The sequence below is a fragment of the Accipiter gentilis genome, chromosome Z (genome assembly GCF_929443795.1).
Source record: "Accipiter gentilis chromosome Z, bAccGen1.1, whole genome shotgun sequence".
NCBI classification, from domain to species: domain Eukaryota; kingdom Metazoa; phylum Chordata; class Aves; order Accipitriformes; family Accipitridae; genus Astur; species Astur gentilis.
In genome coordinates this window covers 50,104,021-50,125,342 of record NC_064919.1, presented here as the reverse complement: position 1 = coordinate 50,125,342, position 21,322 = coordinate 50,104,021, and the positions used below count along the sequence as shown (strand labels likewise).

Here is a 21,322-nt window from a genome sequence, read left to right as displayed (position 1 = left end):
ATCTGTAACAAGATGAATAGTATTCCATTTAAAAATGCAGTTTAGTAGAGGTAATGATAAACTGAGCCACTAAATAATGAAGAGGAAAAAAGTGTTGCAGTGCAGAACACCAGACACTCAGTATCATTCTTAGTGTATCATTCTCTGCCCCTGTTGTACACACTGGCACAACTCCACTCAGTTGTAGTTGATGAAGATAGACCAGAATGAAGTTTATCAGACCCAGCATTGGCTGTCTACACTGTCCAGAACTAGGCAGTCATTGAAAATGTGGGAAACCTTGGTTCAGTTCCTTAACATATGCTCTTGTGTCTTTCAGACCAAGAAGTCACTTGGGCCAGCAGACAAGTGACTTATTCTTGGCACTTTTCTTTAAGGCATGATACTTGGGCTTTTGCAGGTAGAAACTACACCAAGCCAACAGCCATAAGAAAGCGGGGAAGGTCAATCCATGGGTGATTGTGAGTGGGTCACTTTCTGGGGTGAGTGGGTCATTGCCATCACATGGAGTGACTCTACACTCTTAAAACAACACATAGTTGAGTTACCAGAAATTTCAACAAGAAATTTCTTTGGGAAGCAGACGCAGGGTAACAACAAACATGCAGAAATATCTTGTTCTTCTCTAAGTCCCCCTGCCAGTGGAAGATACAGAAAAATCTCACTTGTCTTTCTGTCTGATGTAGACAAATGACTGTTGTGTGGACTGGCATCCCACACATATTGTTTCACATCTTCCAGAACTTCTTTTGTCAAAAGAATATATTTTTGGAAATACTTGAGTAATCAGTGCTTTATGGTGCTTACACATGGAAGTAGAATCCTGCTTATCCTGTGAGCTGAAATCAAGCTATTAGGAAGCAACCAGTGAATACATGTGATAATCTATTAAAAAATGAGCACTATCTTTTTCATTCAAGATGCATCAATTTACGTTTTCCGGTGACAAATTTCAGATTCCATAAGCTGCAGCTTTAGGAGAAGGCAGTAGGGACACAGAAATTATTGCAAACCTGCAGTCAACTTGTTTATAAAAAAACTTGCTCCTAGCCTATCTTTTGTGTGCATGTTGACATATATTCATAGGTATTAAGCAATGGAAGTTCACCTCTGTTGGTGGAATTACTGAAAATGAAAATGAATTTCAGCACCATGGCCCGTAATTCCATACAGGAGAGAAAAACTTGGGATATACAGGACATTCAGTCACATGTAACTGATTTCTACACATTTTACTTTCTAATAGCCTTATCATCCATATGCTTGAAAACAAGTAGGAGTTGCCTAAAAATGCCAGACTTGTTTTATGTAACAAGGTTGTAAGGAATAATGCAAAGACAGCGACCAAACCATTTAACTACACATATTGTTTTCATTTCCTTTGCAGTAATATGATTTTATTTCTGAATGTATCTTTTCCATTGCAGAACATTTCCCAGTGGGTGTGTGTGGACCATGGGCATGCTGATGTAACCTAGCACCTTTCTACCTACAGCTGGGACACCACAGGAAGTGGCATGTATTCTTCTAGAGTCAACACTGAAAGTCCTGTTTATGCTTGTTGTTGAAACAGGAAGAGAAGATGGAATAATCTGAAGAAGGAAGATGACTTTTAAGTGAATCTCTTATTAATTGTAGCCAGATTTTTTTGTAATTTCTTCCAAGTTCTATCAATTCATGGCCATTTAATTTCTCTCTGATTTTGGCTACAACAAACAAGGGTATTCCCATGTTTAAATTATTCTGTTATTTTTAAGGAGAGCTGATGCCTTCTGTCCCTAGCTGTTACTAAAGCATTAATGTGCCCATAGATACTTTTTTTTCCCTTAAAGTGGAATTTCTCACACTAGACAGTTGGACTGGAATTACAGTAATTGTTTATCCAGCTGAGCTGGTAAAAATGATGAAAAAAAGAAAATGTCATGGAATGTAAGGAGCATTAGGGGTTTGTAAGTTAGGGTATGCTTGGACAGTCACGTAACATGCTTCAAGAAAAAAAAAATCAATATGATTTTATACCAGCTCAGGAATTTCACTGGGAGCCTGTGTAAAGTCTTAGAAAAACATGTTTCAAGCCTTCATGAAGACCTCCAGGAATCCAGAGAGCTGCATTCTTTATAATATGGAATCCAAGCAATCTGTTCTTCTATAAAGCTAGCCGTCCATATTTCTGGTGAAAAATAAGGCACTAAAATACTCCTCTCAGCTTCTAAGTGAGAGATTCAAGATAGGGCACACTCAATGGATTATTTAAAGAGGAATGATGGATTTAATGGTGGATCTAACTATGCCTAGATAAAGGATCTAAAGATATAGCGGTCTTCACTTGATGATACTAAACTTTGATAAATTGGACTTATGTCACTCAGCAAATGAACTTATGTCTCACAATCATGGTTTACTTCTAAAACCAAAAATGAGCCATTCACTGTTGTATCTACCACCCTTATCCAATCATAAAATACAATTTAAGAATTTCTGGGGCAGAAAGCCTTGCTCAAAGGTCTGATTTTGAGGACACAACATGGCATACAGTTAAATTAGACTGTCTCTTATGCAACCTCCAAATCTGCTTGCTTACTGTATAATTCATAATATTTTTATGTTTTCTTCTCAAGGCCTGGCAGTTTGGACATATTTATATCTAAGAAGTTTAACAGCATAAGAACAATATTCAAACCAATTTCTGTAGCTTACTACAGGACCTTCACTATACTAAGAATTGAGCTATTGCCAGATTGAAATTTTCTCTCTATAGTAGACACCTCATTTGAAACAAAATAGGTCTGCAATTGTTTGCACATATTTTTTTTCAGAAACTCTAATAAAGAAAAAGAAAAAGAAAGAAACTAGAATGATGTCAAAATAGCAGTTCATTTGGAGAAAGAAGAGGGATTTTTTTTGTCTGGGGCGGGGGGGTCATTTGTTTTTTTTTAACAAGATAACCTAGCAGCCAATTTTAAGGCACCTGGAAAAGTCACAGAATTGGTCAAATAGTTGTAAAACATGTCAAAATTGGATCCTAAGTGAGTAAACAGTTGTTTGCTAGCCATGTGGGCCCCAGATCCAGACAAGATGTCACTGATGTTAATTGATTTACCACTTGATTAATCTCAGAAGAATTAATGGCTAAACATTTTGAAATGAACAAATGCATTAACAAGAACAGTACTAACTCTGTTTGATAATGGCTTGATTTCAAAAAATGGGCAATTTCCTTCCAGGAATTTTTTTTCAATGTCTCATCTGAAATTGCCTTGGGATTACACATACCAGACAATACTCAAAATCAAACCAGAATAAGCAGAAGTGAGAGCAATTACATGCAAAATTGCCTGTACAGCAGCCAAAAAATAATGAATGTTGTGTCCTTAACCAATAGTTGTACTCTAAGGTACAGCCCTCTTCTTTCAGGCTTCTCAAAATGTTTATGAAACAAAGTAATTAAGAAAAAATTTAATAGGGCAAATAAATTATATTACAGTAATATTCATTTGAGATTTAACTGTATCTTTAAGCTGGATGCTTAGAAAAAGTAGATCATAATTTTTGGCCAAATCTGATTTCTTCATTCCACAAGTAGTCTCCCTAGTGACAATTGGGCTAATCCTGGAAACAGTAAAGAATTCAGGCTCTATCCTTTTGCATAATGATACTGTGCCAAAAATAACTGTTCAGAAAAATAATTGGTGCAAGAGAGACAATTAGCAAAACTATCACTCACTGCAATATACAAATAGGGTAAAACTTTGGGGTTTTTAGTTTAGCAAAATGATATGGTTAGCAACATGAATAATGATTGCTACATTATCGTCATAGCCAGCAATTTGAATGTGACAAAGGTGGCCTATCTGAAAAAAATATTTCTTGCCAAAATAGCAGAGCTTGATGAGAATTGCTGGAAGAATACAATAATCTTTTCTCCAAAGAATCAAGGAAAAACGTAATACTACAGGGTGCATTAAGAAGAGGATCACCATTCAATCTGGAAGTATCAAATAACCTTCTTTGGAAATCTTGGCTAAAAGAGAACATATATGGATAATTTTTGTTATAAAACGGAGTCTCTGTGCCCTTGACATCCTGTAGAGAAGTAGGAGATCATTTTAATCACTAATTTCTGCATAACACCACCCTTAAGGGCTTTATGATAAATTTATAAACAAAATAAATAGTTGCCTGGTTTATTCAGACATTCCCATCACTTACATATCAGCCAAATTGTCCCATGAGATCTATAACCCTACCACCTGTCCTAATGACTCCAATTTATAGCCTCATGGACAGGAATATTAGCTATGTTAATGGGAGGCATCCTTCTTTCCCAGGTCGCATAAAGAGTCAATGTGAAGATGCCTGTTGCAGCACAGAATTTTAAGAGGGATGAGACATTAAGAGAGCCTCTAATTGTTGTGCTTCTCCTGTGCATAGGTGTCTAAATGGTCTATCTACACCATAACCATTTCATTCCTGAAAATAATAAGATACAAAAATGGACCCCAGTGTTTAACAATCCAGTCATGCATACACATGGACATACAAAACCAAAACACATGTTTTTGAGATGTCTGACACCCTTCGAGGTTGTAATTGTCATATACTCTGCAGCTAATCCTGTTAACTTCCAGCTAGAAAAGTAAAGAATATTATGTGCTTGCTGATAAACATATAGATCTTTCCCTGTAAATGTAACTTAAGTTTCTACTCCAGTAGTCTTGTCATTTTCTGACCTGGTAAACCACTGTTCATTCAACTAGTTTATCAAAAAAATTCATTTGGTTACTTCAGAGCTAGGTCTCAGTTCCTTCTTTGCTCACACTTTTTTTCTGGATTCCACATTGCTTGTCAGAAATTTGCCATTTCTCCTGCTAATTTCTGATTTGCATTCAATTTTATCTAATCAGATTCCTTTGAAAGAAAAACCCAAGCCTGGCTAAAGATGACAATCCCTTAAAAAAATTAATGGCAACTGGAAATACTGTAAGTCAAAGGGTAGTTATTAGTAGCGTTAATGGTATATGCAATAGACCTCTGTCTAAAGAGATGTTAAATTAATGAAATTTCAGGAAAATATTTTTCTAGGATCAACATTGCTCTCAGTAGCCTTTTACACTAATTGTCATATTCCTCCTCTTTTTCCTTTATTAGCTTAATTTAGGTACTGGACAAAGAAGAGCAGTGATATACATCTGAAAACAAATTGCTGACTAATACTCATTAAGAACATATAATTTAAACCAATTACATTCTCGAGTGTCCTGATATTTGCCAAGTTTCACTGTGGAAAGACACACTGGATCTGCCCATTTCAACAGTTACTAAGTAACTTCAGTACATCACTCATATTTTAAACATATTAATCTTAAACATCTCAAGCTCACAAATGCTAGAATATCAGAATTTTCCATTCAAAGCTATAGCTTTTTGAACATCTTTTCAAGGTAATAGAATTTGCCTGTACAACATAATCTTTATCAACTTATGTCTGGCTCTACTTTATATCATTCAGTTTATATTTATGCAACATCTCCATAGTTTCTACAGTGCGTCCTAGTCTCTTCCTGAGTCAGCGTTTCAAGGCTTTTGTATTGGCTACAAACATCTTTTGGATTATCTTCACACTGTTTTTTAGGATAGAACACAGACAAGTTGTGATATGACATGACAGATACATTGCTTTAGATGAACAGCAGGATAACCATACATCCATCAGCAATGGTGTTCTGATGTATTTGTGTCAAATCTGCAGTGCACACAGTGGTGGCGGATTCCAGAACCTACAGAGTATTGTGGTTTTCCCAGAGGTAGAAAATCCTAAGTGCCAAAAAGAAAACAATCAATGGCCCAACTGCAGGTTGATAATGTTGTCTTTCTAAGGAGAAATCCCTTGAGAGAGGTATCTGAATCACATCCCTCATTATGCCTTCTCCAGAGGCAGAATGAAATGGGACCACCCAAACAGACATTGTGCACAGTCTGCTGAGGGGCAACAGTGTGGAAGCAACAGCAACCAAAACCTTGTCAGTTGGCAGTTTTAGAACCAGCTGTGACTGTGCATGTGGGGAAGCCTTACATTATCTTAGGTCAATGCAGGCAGTTATGATTAGCATGGTACCTAGGCTATTGATTTGACCTATCTGCCAAGTCCAATGATACTGATCACTTTTAATATAGTTGAGCTATGACACTGTGGTGCAAGGAATCTCGAAAGAAAAACTGCAGAGAGACAGCAATCCAGTGAACCTGCTCCTCTTCCACCTTCCTCATTTTCCTCTCACTGCAAGAACAGACAGGGAAAACCAGATGGGCTCCCTGCTCTCAAAGTGAAAAGCCAGCAGCACCCCTAAGAGCAACTTCAAAGACAACCCTAAGCAGACTCTAAAAGCTGAGGCTGGGGAACACTTGGAGGACCAAGAAACTACAGGCCATAGATCTGCCAAACTCTTAAAACTCTCAACTGAGCACATGCCAATAGAGATTTCTGAAAAGCTTATAAAAGTAAAAGGCATTGCCTTGGCACCAGAACAACGGCTATCCACTTGTTCTATTTCTAGCTGTTGCTCCAAAGCGCAGACACAGTAAAACTCAATGAAAAAGTTAAAAATGATCACAGTCAAACTTTTTTTTTTTTTTTTTAACCTAGACTCAGTTTAAGAAATGTCTGGATGGAATTTTCTTAAAACCTTTTTAAAGCAAGTTACATGGAAAATTTCAGACCGAACGATTATTCTTTGGCAAAGTTACATGTAACTGAAAACAGGATCTTAAACTGGGAAACACAGGGCAACCTGAATTCAGGAAAGTACTTCCAAGTCAATCTCAATATAATAACTGAAACTGCATAAGTGGTACAGGTGGTTAAAGCTCAAGAAAAAGACAGGTTCTAAATTAAGCATTTATTTATGTTTTGTTTTTCAAATACTTCACCATTAAGAGCATTGTTTTAAAACTACTCCAAAAAATGCAAAGACTCACAAAAAGATTTCTAACTCACAGCCTCTAGCATTCCTTTTTATAACAGGCAGTCAATCAATGGAGCAAAGACCTAGTTAAAGCTGATGGACTTAAATGATAACCTCTTCTTTTACACCGGTAGCCTACATATACAGGTCCCTTGACAGCACTTCCACATTTTGTCCGAACTGTCTCATCACCTTTAGCCTCTATGAACAAGCAAACCCCTTGTAACTTTGAGGACACAGAAATATGTTCTCTGCATCCAAAACAGTCCCTTGCCAGACAGTACACTGCTTTTCTCCTTTCTGTAAGAAAATTAATCAATAAGGGAAGTATTGCAAGTATCTGATCAATTTTCAGAAATCCAGAGTATCTTCCTCTGACACTCTTGACTCCTTTTGCAATGTGAACTCCATGTTCCTCTCATCTCAGTGATTACGCTTGGTTGTACTGCCTTTTAGAGAAATGCAGTGCACTGTCACTTTTCTGAATGGATCATTGGTATCGGAATTCACAGAAATTTTTTCCCAGCACTACCTTGTTCTAGCCTTGGTTTCATGTAACCAAAGACAAATGAAGTACATAGGTCATGTGAAGAGAATAATGGAAGAAAACAGACTCTTTCCAAAGCTATAGCACTGAATATACCACACAGTAGAAACACAGCAAATTAATACTTCCATTTCAGGTTGTCCTGGTTTCAGCTGGGATAGAGTTAATTGTATTCCTAGTAGCTGGTACAGTGTTATGTTTTTGAGTTAGGTATGAGAAGAATGTTGATAACACACTGATGCTTTCAGTTGTTGCTAAGTAATGTTTAGTCTAAAGTCAAGGATTTTTCAGCTTCTTATGCCCAGCCAGCGAGAAAGCTGGAGGGACACAAGAAGCTGGGAGGGGACACAGCCAGGGCAGCTGACCCAAACTGGCCAACGGGGTATTCCATACCGTGTGACATCACATCTACTATAGGAACTGGGGGGAGTGGGGGCGGGGGGATCGCTGCTCAGGGACAAACTGGGCATCGATCGGCAGGTGGTAAGCAGCTGCATTGTGCATCACTTGTATATTCTAATCCTTTTATTATTACTATTGTAATTTTATTAGTGTTATCTTTATCATTATTAGTTTCTTCTTTTCTGTTCTGTTAAAGTGTTCTTATCTCAACCTTTGAGTTTTACTTCTTTTCTTGGTTTTCTCCCCCATCCCACTGGCTGGGGTGGAAGTGATGAGCAGCTGCGTGGTGCTTAGTTGCTGCCTGGGGTTAAACCACGACACAGGTGCTATTTCTTACTCATGTAAACTGCAGTTTACACACCATGGGTTGGAAAACATGCATTGGCTTACAGACAATGGAGCATGCTGTTCACTTGAGGGTGGACAATGTATTGTTCCATCAGCAAGATATATTTTTTTTTTTATTTGATTTCTCCAAAGGAACATGGCACAATGCCCACTGGAACAAATGTGGGCATACTGTCTCTCCTGACTCTGATTCACCCAAATCCCAAATTCAAACCTTTCATCAATGCGAAAGGGTATTTCTGATATCAACAGTAGATGGTACTATACAATGCAAACAGTTTATTTTTAGTAAGAACATTGCTGCCTCTGCTGACTGAATCATTTATGTCCATAGTTACTGGTTTACAATTAGCAAAATTCAACATTATGTAATGACTAAGAAGTGCAATACACAAGCAAGCATTTATTCTTAGAGCCTGAACAAGATACTAGATACAGTGGGAACCATCAGATAAAACAATTAACTACCTGAATACCATAAGAAAACCATAGAATATTAAGATCAGGAGATATCTTTCTTTGTATGACAGTTGTTGCATATCTACATTTCTGCATTACGCCCTTGAAGACTCCAAACAAGCAGTCTGAAACAAAGTTACACTTCTTTGGTTCCTTAAGGAAAACATGCCACTTGATACTCAAATACTGGGTGAAAAATAAAAAAAGATATAAAGGTATATTCACGTTATTTCAAATTGGGTTAGTAAGAAGACCACCATCCCAAAACAATTTGTTGCTAGGATTTCAGGAGCAGATTCCAGTTGGAATAAACAACTAAGTGGAGGGTTCAAATCAGTAGGCAGGTAAGAATTCCTTTATCAGCTGTTTGCCAGTCCTACCATATGGGGCTTATCAAAGAAAGAAAGTGGCAGGTTGGAGTAGAAATCTGCCTTGCTCATTTTCCAGTGGTTTAATGTACCTTTGCATGTGAGTTGAAGAAACATCGTGGCTGTTCTAACTCATATCCAGGCCAGACTAGTGCTCTGTTCACCTCCTGATGTCTTCCAGGAACAGAACTTGGCTACTGGGGGAAACTGGCCTTATAGGCTCAAAACCCTTTCATGGTATAATTTGTTGTGTTTTCCAGCACAAAGTGGAACGAAATGACACATTATTACAGATATATTCAAGAAGTGTTCAGGACTAAGTACTCCAATTTTTAAGCAGCCTGCTGCACGAAGACCATAATTAACCTTGCAAAACCCCTTTCCAACTAGTCTTTTTAAAAAATCTCACATACACACTACTGCTATTAGCACAGGCACTAATATGGAATCTAAGAAGTAGCTATGTAAATGCAAACTCTGTTTCATTGCAAACTAGTTCCAGTAAGCCCTTACGCTAAGCCACAATATCATGTGTCCTTTACATGCCATATACTTTAAAAGTATTGGAGAAAATAGCCAAGATGCCTTCAAAACTTCTTTTTGTGTACTTTAATTCCTAGCATTTAATTAGGATCACCTAAATTGGCAGGTATCACAGGTGAAAAATACAATTGAATTTTCAAATATGGTAAATAAATAACAATTACCATTCAGGGACTGTTTCAAATAATCTGAAGATTTCATACAATCAAATCCCAGACATTAAAATTGAATCTATTATGATATGATCTCCTTGTAATATTAAAGGCCTTACTTCATAATCTATAACTTCACAAGACTAAAGGTTTCTCAACTCCTAGGACTGGATTAATTTATGGGAAAAATCAGCATGGGAAACCTGGGAATATTTCTCTCCTTAGTTTCCTTTTTTTTTTTTTTTTTCTTTTTTCTTTCATGGCTGTGTTCAGAAAATTGGTTGTAAGTACACATAGGAGAAAAAAGTTAGTGAATGGCATACAAATTAATAAAACCACCTTTATGGTATTATTAATAGAATTCCTTTGGCTGTATTCAAATAGACAGGCTAAGATTTGGAAATAAGTAAGAACCCTCCACATACCAACACTGAAAGAAGGCAAAATCAATAAATTTTCACCCTGAATCTCTTGTTAGCACTATGCAACAGAGTACTACAAATCAAAAAAGTGGCTAGGATCCTTAGTCACTGGCACATTTTGTCTCCATCACCATGTGTGAAGCTTTGATACAGTCTTTTGTTCCTATCCTTGCCACTATTAATTTGGAAAAAAAACCCCAAACTAGTCCTTAGGCAATAACATGGATTTTCCATTGGTATAGTTACCAAAGCTCACAGAGAAAAAAGGTTGTGTAAAGTGTAAGCTTCTCAGTGTGTTTTAAGATGTCACATCAGCAATAGCTTGGTTGTAGGTAGTGTGCTATAACTCTTTGAAACTTTCAATTACAACAATCATTTGTTAGAAAATGCACACAAAGTATCATATAAAATACAAAGAATAAATTACAAGCAACCTCCGTTCTTGAAGAAATGACTAGAAAAACTTTCAGCAGAGTGAAATTTACACAGACGTAATTTTATCTGCATGGGCAGACTGTTTAGAATGAATTTAAGGATTTAGAAACTGAGATTAAGAAGAGATTTAACAGCTTTTTTAAAAAAAATAATAGCATTATATTAACTTTTCAAAATACCTTTGTTTCTATTGACTTCATTAAGAAAAATCTAATTATAATGATACAAGCACTGCACCACTTAAGATTATGTCAGCTCTTCAATTACCAACTCTTATTCTCACGACTGTAACTCAACAGCAAAAAAGTATTCTGTATTGAATATTGGCCCATGATTTCTTCAAAAAAACAATATTAGAGATGGAAACATAATTTTGCTACAATGAATTACATACAATTTGAAATTACTATTGTGTGCAAATTTTTTAGTTCCTCCAAAGGAACTGGCTGCCCCCAGAGGAAACTAGATTTCTTCAGAATTTAATAGAATCAATCTCCTAGCACTTAGAAACATTTGATTTCAAGCAGGATTTGGGGTGGTGCATTCTACCTTAGACCTGCTTATATTATCCAACACAGGGTGAAGTAATACAAAAGGTTTTGAAATACAGATTTACCTGATAAATCTCCAGTATTTCTGCTGCTCCATGAAGCACATTAAAGATATATATTAGACACAAAGGACAAAATCCTGCAGTTGAGAAAATGCTTGTAAATCAGAAACTTTACTGAGCTAAAGATAAAAGGACTATGGAGCTACACTATCTATGGTTTTTACAGCTGAGGAACTTAACCCATTAGAAAAAACAGATGTGTGTCGGCATGCACAAGTTGAGAATTTTTATTTTTCATACTATATATTAATTTCTGTTCATGGTAGCCTAACACCATCCCAAAACTTTCTTCAGTGTTCAAGAACGGACACTGCCAAGAGGAGCCTGATGAATGCAAGAGGCAACCTATAGTAGCCTGCAGATTACAGCAGATCTAGGCAGCACTGTGAGGGTACTGTAAAATTTTGAGGATGCTGTACATCATTTATTGGAAAATACCTGTGCTCAACACCATTTCAAGTTATTTCAACACTGAGTACTCTGTCATCATTCCACGGTGTCAGCTTTTTTGCAGATGAAATAAGCACACAGATTTTTCCTGCCCTTGGAAAGGTACTGTGACTTACTACAAGGTTTCCAAAGCACTTTGAGATCCTGGGATAAAGGTTCTGGATGAGTGAGAAAGATCTTTCTGTATGCTTAATTTTTTTTTTTTTTTTTCAGAGTATAACTCAGATCTTACTTTGCTTCCAGTGCCAGTGCAATGATGCCTGCAGCCATAGGTGCAGAAGCTGAGGTTCCAGTATGGCTGTCTGTGCAACGCTGCCTCAGGTCTGTAGTGATCTGGAAGAAATTGAATGTGTGAAATTTAGAACACAGCTTCAGAAATCAGAACAGGTTTCATTTGCTCGAATGAGTCGCATGTATGTGGAGGGTATTTCCTTCTTTCATTGCAAGGAAAGGAAAAAAAGGTGTCTGAATACATGATGTTAGATGTTGTGAGTTTGAAGTCACTTGTGAACTTGGAGAAGTGTTCTCTGCATTGCACTGAAAACATAACCTAGTCTCTGTTTTTTTCATGGCATGATCAACAAAAAGACTTGTAAATTAGCAAAACAGCAGAGGGTTTTAAAACTGCACAATTAAAACTCTGCCCTTCTATTTGCATTTATACAGCACTTTCCACCCAAGAATCTCAAAGTGCTTTACAAACAGGAATGAACTAAATCTTACAGTGCTCCTTATACACAGACTGGTTATGCCCATTTTAGAGACTATGAAAGAGGTATGGAGGGGTTAATTAGGTTGCCTTAAGTCACACTGCAAGTATGTGACAGAGTAGAGTACAGTTGGGCTCATGCTAAGCCCCGTGTTTAATCCTTCTTTCATGCTTTATGCAATAATTCACATGAAATTAAGCAACAATTCTTTGGAAAATCCTGATGTAATCACAAATTTGGCCTAGACATCACCAGCCAATTAGTTATTTGCAGCTTTAAATTGTTATGTGTTGCTTAATTATATGCTGCCACATATTTTTATATATAATCTAAGTGGTTGTATGAACTGTAATGTGCAATACCAACTAGAGACAGTCTTCTACTTAGTGTTAGGTCATTATTATCTCATAATGAATTTTAGGCACATTCTTTATGTAAGACAGTAAATCACATCCAAAAAATGTGTTTAGTCTAAATTCTGTTTCTTTCAGGCAATGTCAATCTATAGTGATTCTAATCCGTGCTCTTTTTCCCAAAGAAGTGGTTCCTAGCAAGACCGAGGCAGTAGAGACAAGAAGTCATGATTACTTAACAGAAGCTCAAGCAAAATCCATACAAACTTGAGAATAATTCCTAGCAGACAGCAGTCCACACTACAGCATGGAAACCTTCATGAAGGTGGCAGAGTGAATGACCTGTGATGCCAAACATTATTCTCAGCATTTCAGGTGATCCCTGAGATTCAGTCACTATGAGACATAAAATATCTGCCTGAGAGGCAGCGGAGAAGTTACTTACACAGCTTCTTACCTAAGTATACAGAATTATTGTGTCTCCATTTCATCAAATTCACTAGTATCATACTTCATTTGCAACACAGATATGCACAAAGATGGGAGAAGGAGAGGATCAGAGGATCGGAAAATCATAAAAACCCACAGGGCATGTAAAAATGTCTGTCTAGCTTTGAAATTGGAAGGTATGGAAAATATGATCTGTAAAAAAAGCCACATCCCATCTAGACAGAATACAAGCAATTGCGTGTAGGAAGTATAGGTTTCACACATTTGCATTAGCCATATTCAGTAGTCTATATATTATATGATTTGTATGAGGCTGCTGAAAGGTCTCACAACATGTAAGCATATGCAAGCTAACACAAAAGACTTCTAATAGAGAAGGAGCTAACAGCACCCAGGAAATGAGTGTTGAAAGCAAGTAGTAAGCAAGTGAAACAAAATGGAAGCTTCTAGAAGTTGAAAAAGATGGATTAAAGCATTTAGAATGTCATATCCTTAATTTAGGGAAGCTACCAAGGGCCAGATTTCTTGAATAATGAAGTCTAGAAAGACCCTTTCCCCCCCCACCCCCCGTTATTTAATATCCTTCTTAAATGCACACCTTGTTAAATATTTTCTTTTATCTGTCATCAGCTAAAAGTTGAACCCCATAAATAAAATATTCATATCATTTCTTTATCTCTTGCCTTGTCTCCTATTGACCCTGCATTAATTTAGACAATGAAAATTAATAGTGTTGGAAAAACCTTTATGCATGCAAATTCTAGAAATACCCTGGCCATATTAAGAGATGAAACTGCAGCAGGAACAGCCCTAACACTACATTGCATATGTGTGCAAATGGAAGTAGTGATTTTGCAGGTGGGATTAACATGTCCAAGGACTACAGGATTACATGCACACAAATAGAGACATACAAGATTCAGGTATCCCTTTTGGAAAAACACTGGTCAGTGCTGTGGCGAGGAGTGGAAGTGAATCCAGGAAAAAGAGAGGGCAGAAAAAGGGACTAATACATGCTTGTCTTTTTTGTAGCCTGGTACCTTGTCCCCTCCAAAAAAGTGGTGCAGTAGGCACTTTCCTCAGAGGACCAAAGGGTAGCAAAGCCTACAGGAGGTCAGGCAGGTAGAATTGCCCTCATAGGAGCTTTTCTTCAAGAGGCAGCCTCCCTCAATACAGTGAAAAGCACACTGCATTGTGCTACCTGTGTTTCTCATCCTCTGGAAGGTCATACTTCCAGAGTGTTTTTATTATCCTGTAGCTACAGCTATCAAGCATAGTAAAACATGACACCTCCTCGTTTGGCAACACCGTCTCTCACGTTCTAAGTGGATGCTGTGGCAGCAGTTTGAACTACAGACCCTTATCTCCCTCTTTCACTCAGCAAATATTTCAGCAGAAAATGTGTAGGGAAATCTTCCGAAGTGGAAATCCCATTTGAGCTATTTGAAAGGAAGGTTACTGACAGGAGCTGAGATGTTTAGGTGTAAATTACCTCCAAGATCTGAGGCATGTTTTTCAGCACTATGGATTCACTGTCGGACAAGTGTCACATCTGAGAAGAAAAGAGTACAGGACCACCGACAGATGAGCAAGTTTCAAGAAAAAAAATGGTGCCCCAAGTTCCTGAATCATCTAAGGGCAACATCATTAATCACAATAAAAGGATTTGACAGCAACAGGAAGATGTCATTCCTATCAATACAGTGAGGAGAAGGAGAAATTTTGGAATCTTTTGTTGAGTACAACATATTTGTATGCTTAAAGTATACCATTGTAACAACTGCTGATCTATAAAAATGCTGATAAGACTGCCCAAGTGTTTTGGGTCTGTGTGGTGGGGTTTTGGTAGGGGGGCAGGGGCTGCCGGGGTGGCTCCTGTGAGAAGCTGCTAGAAGCTTCCCCGGCTCCAAGTCAGACCCACTTCTGGCCAAGGCTGACCCCATCAGAGACAGTGGTAGCGTCTCTGGGAGAACAGATTTACAAAGGGAAACCTGCAGTGGGGGAGAAGATTGGAATGTGAGAGGAACCCCTCTGCAGACACCGAGGTCAGTGCAGAAGGAGGGGAGGAGGTATGCCAGAGGAGGGGATGCCCCTGCAGCCCATGGTGAGATGGCAGGCTGTGTCCCCCCAGCCCACGGACGGGAGTGGGGGAGCAGATGGCCACCTGCAGCCCAGGGAGGAGCCCATGCCAGAGCAGGAGATACCCCCAAAGGTGGCCGTGGCGCCATTGGAAAGCCCATGCTGGAGCACTCTGTGCCTGAAGGACTGCAGCCCATGGAAGGGACCCACTCTGGAGCAATTTGTGAAGGACTGCAGCCTGTGGGAAGGACTCACATTGGAGAAGTTCACGGAGGACTGTCTCCCACAGAAAGGACACATGCTGGAGCAGTTTATGAAGAACTTCAGCCCGTGGGAAAGACCCATGTTGGAAAAGATCATGAAGGACTGTTTCCCGTGGGAGGGACCCCACGCTGGAGCAGAGGAAGAGTGATGAGTCCTCCCCCTGAGGAGGAAGGAGCAGCAGAGACAAGGTGTGATGAACTAACCCCAACCCCCATTCCCTGTCCCCCTGTGCTGCTGCAGGGGAGGAGGTAAAGAAAATTGGGAGTGGAGTTGAGCCAGGAATGAGGGAGATGTGGGGGGGAAGGTGTTTTAAGATTTGGTTTTACTTCTCATTATCCTTGCTTTGATTTGATTGGTAGTAAATTAAATTGATTTTTCCCCAAGTTGAGCTTGTCTTTTGCCCATGAGCATAATTGTTGAGTGATCCCTCCCTGTCGTTGTCGAGCATTTCTCTATATTTTCTCCCCATCTCATGGTGGGGGATGAGTGAGTGAGCGGCCTCGTGGTGCTTTGTGCTGGGCTTAAACCACGACATGAAGAGAAATCCATGCAGTATTTCTAGGGCCATGAGTTATATCCACTTCTAAATCTTTTGAATCATCTAGATTTGACCGGAGACAATGACAATGTTTCTGGTACTGGCCTAATTTAATCAACATGAAATTAGCAACCTAGGACAGATGCCCTGATGAAAGGCAGACAAAAATGATACGAATTACCACAATGCACTGTAATAACTGCCATATGCAGAAGCTCAACAGCTTGCAGAAAATCCATGCATTTATTAAATAAAAATCTCTAGACCCACAGTAATAGTTTTATGGAAGCAACTTGCTCTGAAGAATTAAGATGCCATTTCTGTACAGTCATTATTAAGGTTGCATCATCAATCTTTCCATAGTTTCACTAATTGGGAGGTTAATTTCTATGGTCAAAAATGGGATTTCCCTTAGCAGAGAACATGCTCACTCTTCCTCTCTCAAGCCTCTGCATTTCCTGCTATTTCATATTTCATAACATGAGCTTTCTGAACTGATTGAACCATTTTTTACCTTCTGCTGCAGTTCTTCAAGGTATGTTGATTTCTATGACCTGTGTCCCTAGAATTGACAAGGGTTTAACAAAACTCTACTGTTCTTTCTCACATCCCTTGTGTATCTATCTGTATCTACCCAAAATTGAAGGTGCCATGTTGTGTGGATCTTGATACCCTGAGAGAGTTTCTGAACAAGAGCAGGCTTTTGTTTGTGTTTTAAGGACTGGTAGGAGATAGGGTGTTTTTTGGTGTTTTTGTTTTAAGTTCTGCTTAGAGCAGAAGCTAGTCAGCAAGGCAGAAATGTATTTTAGAAGAGAAAGAAACTCAGGAGATAAATTTGCATTTTTTTAGAAAATTAAATACGTGGAACATTAAGCAGAGAGATTATTTTCGGAAGGTAAGTCATGTAATAGGTTTATAAATTATATCTGTGAGGGACTTTCATATGTAAATTCTTTAGTGCTTTAAGAAATAATTTGAAAAGGGAATTCAAAGGAAATGTGATGCATTTGTGCAACATGTTTGATAAATGAAAGGCCCATATACATAACTATATTAGGTGGTGCTTAACCTAACCTAGCTGCATGGTCTAGAGTGGGGAAGTTATCTTCCAGCATTGTCCTATAGTATTCAAAATAGCAGAGAAGAGAGTAATAGGAAAAAATACCTTGACAACTGTATACTATTAGTCAGTACTTCTGCACTCACTCTGTTATGAGAGATAACCTCTATAAAGAAGTATATTTTTATTGTCTTTACCTACTGTTCATTTGCCTTTGTCCCAGAGTGTGAGTTTCTATGCCTATACCTATGCCAGCACTTTGAGCTACTCTTGAAAATACCTAAAAGTAATTCTAGTTCTTTTCCCTAAGAGTCCATGTAAAAGGCATACATTCAGCAGCATCTGTGAAATGTTTGTACACTTTGGGCATGTTAATACATCCAAAGACTGGAAACTTGGTCCATAATGGGCTAATAGTTACTGCAGTAAACTTTGGTAAAGCATAAACTCAAGCACACTTGGAGTACCTTTCCTGAGCAACAAGGAACTCATGCAAGATGGTAACATCAATGTGTATTTAAATGTAATTGTTAGCTCAGATTATTTCGGGCCAGAATTTGCTTCCATTTATTTTAGTTCAAAATCACTAAAAAAAGCTCCATACGGAAAACAGAGTTGTGCAGATGAAATTACGTTCTTAAGTTATAATTGTACAAGACTGAAAAAACCCTCCAGACTAGTAAACCTTGTAAAATTATGTTACATCCTATATTTGTAACAAGCAATTATAAAACCATGTAGTAATGAAAAGAGAAAAAATGTCTTTTGTGTAGTTAGGGTGCTTCTATTAGTCCATATCGAAACCAAGCCACTTTAATAAGACTTTTTAGTGCACACGGTGAGTATCTAACATTGGTTATGTTTGTTGACCTACCTTATAATACACGTATTGGATAGAAAAACAGAAAAGAAAAAAAAAATATTAAACTGAAGAACTGCAAGGGAAAATATGAAGGAACTATGTAACATGACACTGTAAAGTTGTAACCATTCACTGTTCCTTAACCATGGATAGGTATTTCTGTACTAAAACATTGCACAATCTCACATGATTTTGGAGTTTGTTCTGAGTTACATGACAAAAAGTGAGAATGAGCTCATTTGATTCTGATTGTAATCCCCACACCAGGTCACTTCTTCCTGTTTTACTGCAGTAGTATTTTTGTTTCCTATTTTGAATATAGGACTCTCACTCCAAAAAAAACAAATCACCATACGCCTTGATCAAATATTGTTACTCTTTTCATGTTATGGCATGAAGTTGAGCCTTTCATTGCTAACTTGTATATTGCATACAAATTTATATGCATAATAGAATTTGGAGAATTTAAATTTAATAATAATCTTTCTATTCTTCTTCAATTGTTATTTTTCCCTTAAACTTACTACAAGCTCTAAGCTTTTTGTGGAAAGACATGAAGACAATCTGACTCAAAAGGAACAGCAGTCTAAGTAAAAATGTCAGAAACACAGTGAGAAAGATGTGTGGTACAACAATTAAAACAAATACATATCTTCTTTATGAATTTATGACATAATGCATATTTATTTATCTATTTATGACTCTTAGCATTTTGTAGCAGTTGAAAAACTTTGCCCTCAAAATTTTCAGTTCTGTCTTTAGTTCAGTTCTTGTTTCAAACAAGACTTCTTTCTAAGGTAAATGAGGTTTGACAGGTTCTTTAGGAGGATTGGATTTTAGTAGACAAGTTGGAGAAGAGAATACCAATACTACCATTATTGGTCTTAAAATTAGGCTATCGGCAATACAGTCACACAGGTGAGAGCAATGTCCCTGTCTCCATGTGTGTACGTGTTGAAAGGACTGATTAATACTCAGTTTGAAAAGCTGGCTTCACTATTTCATGTTATTCCTCACTGGGCTGCAGCATAACAGAAGGACATAGTTGCTATCCCTTATGAGGATAACTGGTTTACACACAACACAGACAGAAAGCTATTGACTGCATCTACTGTACACTGTTCTATTTTGTCACTGAAAGTGTCTGGAGGGGGAACAAGCTTGGCTGGCTTTAAATGCCAAGTACCAGTAGTAAAACACCGTCAGATAGGTTGTGTGTTTCAGAAGTCAACTGATAATATAGTACAGGAAAAAAAGTCTTAGAGGGAATATTTATGGTCTGATATTCAGGCATTTGAGATCAATGAATGTTATGGCACAAGCAACATCAAAGCTGCTTTGCACAAGAGTAGTCAGGGTAAATTAAGTTCTGGTAAAGAAAGGATCAACAGATTAGAGTTAATTCATATGGCTCCTCAGTACACTTATGCTTTTTCCATTCACTGTGCAAAACGATGCACTCTGTAGGAATAATCTAAAATCATCATATGCAACTGGATTGCTCCCAAAAGAACGGAGGATCCAATTAGTAAAAGCAATCAGTGCTTACACAATTGAAGGATTTCAATTAAAAGTGATTTTTACTTATCTCTGATAGCATGTGTGAGATCTCCTATGGGGATTCCACATTAAGGACATTTTTAAAGAGGCATATCTTAAATCTTTTCAATAATGTTTATGTAAAAATCTCTTCATTATTTCCCTATTTAAGGGATATTGTATGTTCATTCTATATATAACAATTAATCTCTCCTTTGTAAAGTATACCTTTCAAAAATCTTACAATAAAATATCAAACTGCAAGTATTAGCACAGTGCATAAATTCTAGAATTCATGAGTACTATACTTCAGTAAACTAAAAATTTATCTATTCTTGTGTTACATAAGAAAGTCTTTAACAATAAAGGTGAGATCACCTCCAGGTGTTTCTGATGCTAGAACAAATCATAAGGGAGTGACACATCAGAAATAAGCAATGGTCACTTATTGAAATAGTAAATCTGTTAAAGCAGAATGTCCATGTTAATTGAAAAGAAAGGAAGACAATCGTTAAGAAAACTACAGCTATTAAAAAAAACAGAGGAAAGATTAAATCTGTTAAGTATAAACCATAAATAAGGACTGAGAAACATATAGATATTGTACTAGAATATAAAAAAAAAAATAAGCAAGGATGTTGCTTTGGGTTTGTGTGGCAGGGTTTTGGTAGCGGGGCAGGGCCTGCAGGGGTGGCTCCTGTGAGAAGCTGCTAAAAGCTTCCCCGGCTTCAAGTCGGACCTGCCTCTGGCCAAGGCTGAGCCCATCAGTGACACTGGTAGCGTCTCTGTGAGAACATTTAAGAAGGGAAACCTTCAGCAGGGGAGGAGATTAGAATGTGAGAGGAACCCCTCTGCAGACAGCAAGGTCAGTGAAGAAGGAGAGGGAGAAGGTGCACCGGAGGAGGGGATGCCCCTACTGCCCATGGAGGTGAGCGCAGGGGGCAGATGCCCACCTGCAGCCCGTGGAGGACCCCAAGCTGGAGCAGGTAGATGCCCCTGAAGATGGCTGTGACTCCATGGGAAAGCCTGCGCTGGAGCAGTCTGTGCCTGAAGGACTGCAGCCCACGGAAAGGACCCACGCTGGAGCAGCTCATGAAGGACTGCAGCCCATGGGAAGGACCCATGTCAGAGAAGTCTGTGAAGAACTGTCTCCTGTGGGAGGGACCCCACGCTGAGGCAGGGGACGAGTGATGAGTCCTGCCCCTGAGGAGGAAGGAGCAGCAGAGACAAGGTGTGATGAACTGACCCCAACCCCCATTCCCCGTCCCCCTGCGCTGCTGCAGGGGAGGAGGTAGAGAAAATTGGGAGTGGAGCTGAGACAGGAATGAGGGAGGTGTGGGGGGGAAGGTGTTTTAAGATTTGGTTTTACTTCTCATTATCCTTGCTTTGATTTGATTGGTAGTAAATTAAATTGATTTTTCCCCAAGTTGAGCCTGTCTTTTGCCCATAAGCATAATTGTTGAGTTATCCCTCCCTGTCGTTGTCTTGACCCATGAGCATTTCTCTATATTTTCTCCTCATCCCACCAGGAGGGGAAGGAGTGAGCGAGTGGCCTCGTGGTGTTTTGTTGCTGGCTGGGCTTAAATCACAACAGATATACTGGTCAACAAAACTAGTATTGACATGTGCAAGAAGTAATAAATAAATTAAAAAATGAATGAAACATGACGTGGATAGCAATGAATGAAAATTAAAAGCTAGAAGGTACATAGAGGTGGTAAGGAAAGACAAAGGTCAAATGGTGAAGCCTACAAGAACAGAATAAA

The 21,322-nt window shown here is 38.3% G+C and overlaps 1 protein-coding gene across 2 annotated transcripts in view; it reads right to left on the bottom strand.

The window, feature by feature from the left end:
* Positions 1–21,322, bottom strand: part of PCSK5 (proprotein convertase subtilisin/kexin type 5) — a 256,599-nt gene that overhangs the window by 107,295 nt on the left and 127,982 nt on the right. For both annotated transcript variants that reach the window (XM_049795548.1, XM_049795547.1), the window contains exon 9: positions 11,934–12,034. In XM_049795548.1, coding sequence (XP_049651505.1) covers positions 11,934–12,034 — 101 coding nt within the window. The remainder of the gene's footprint in view (positions 1–11,933; positions 12,035–21,322) is intronic.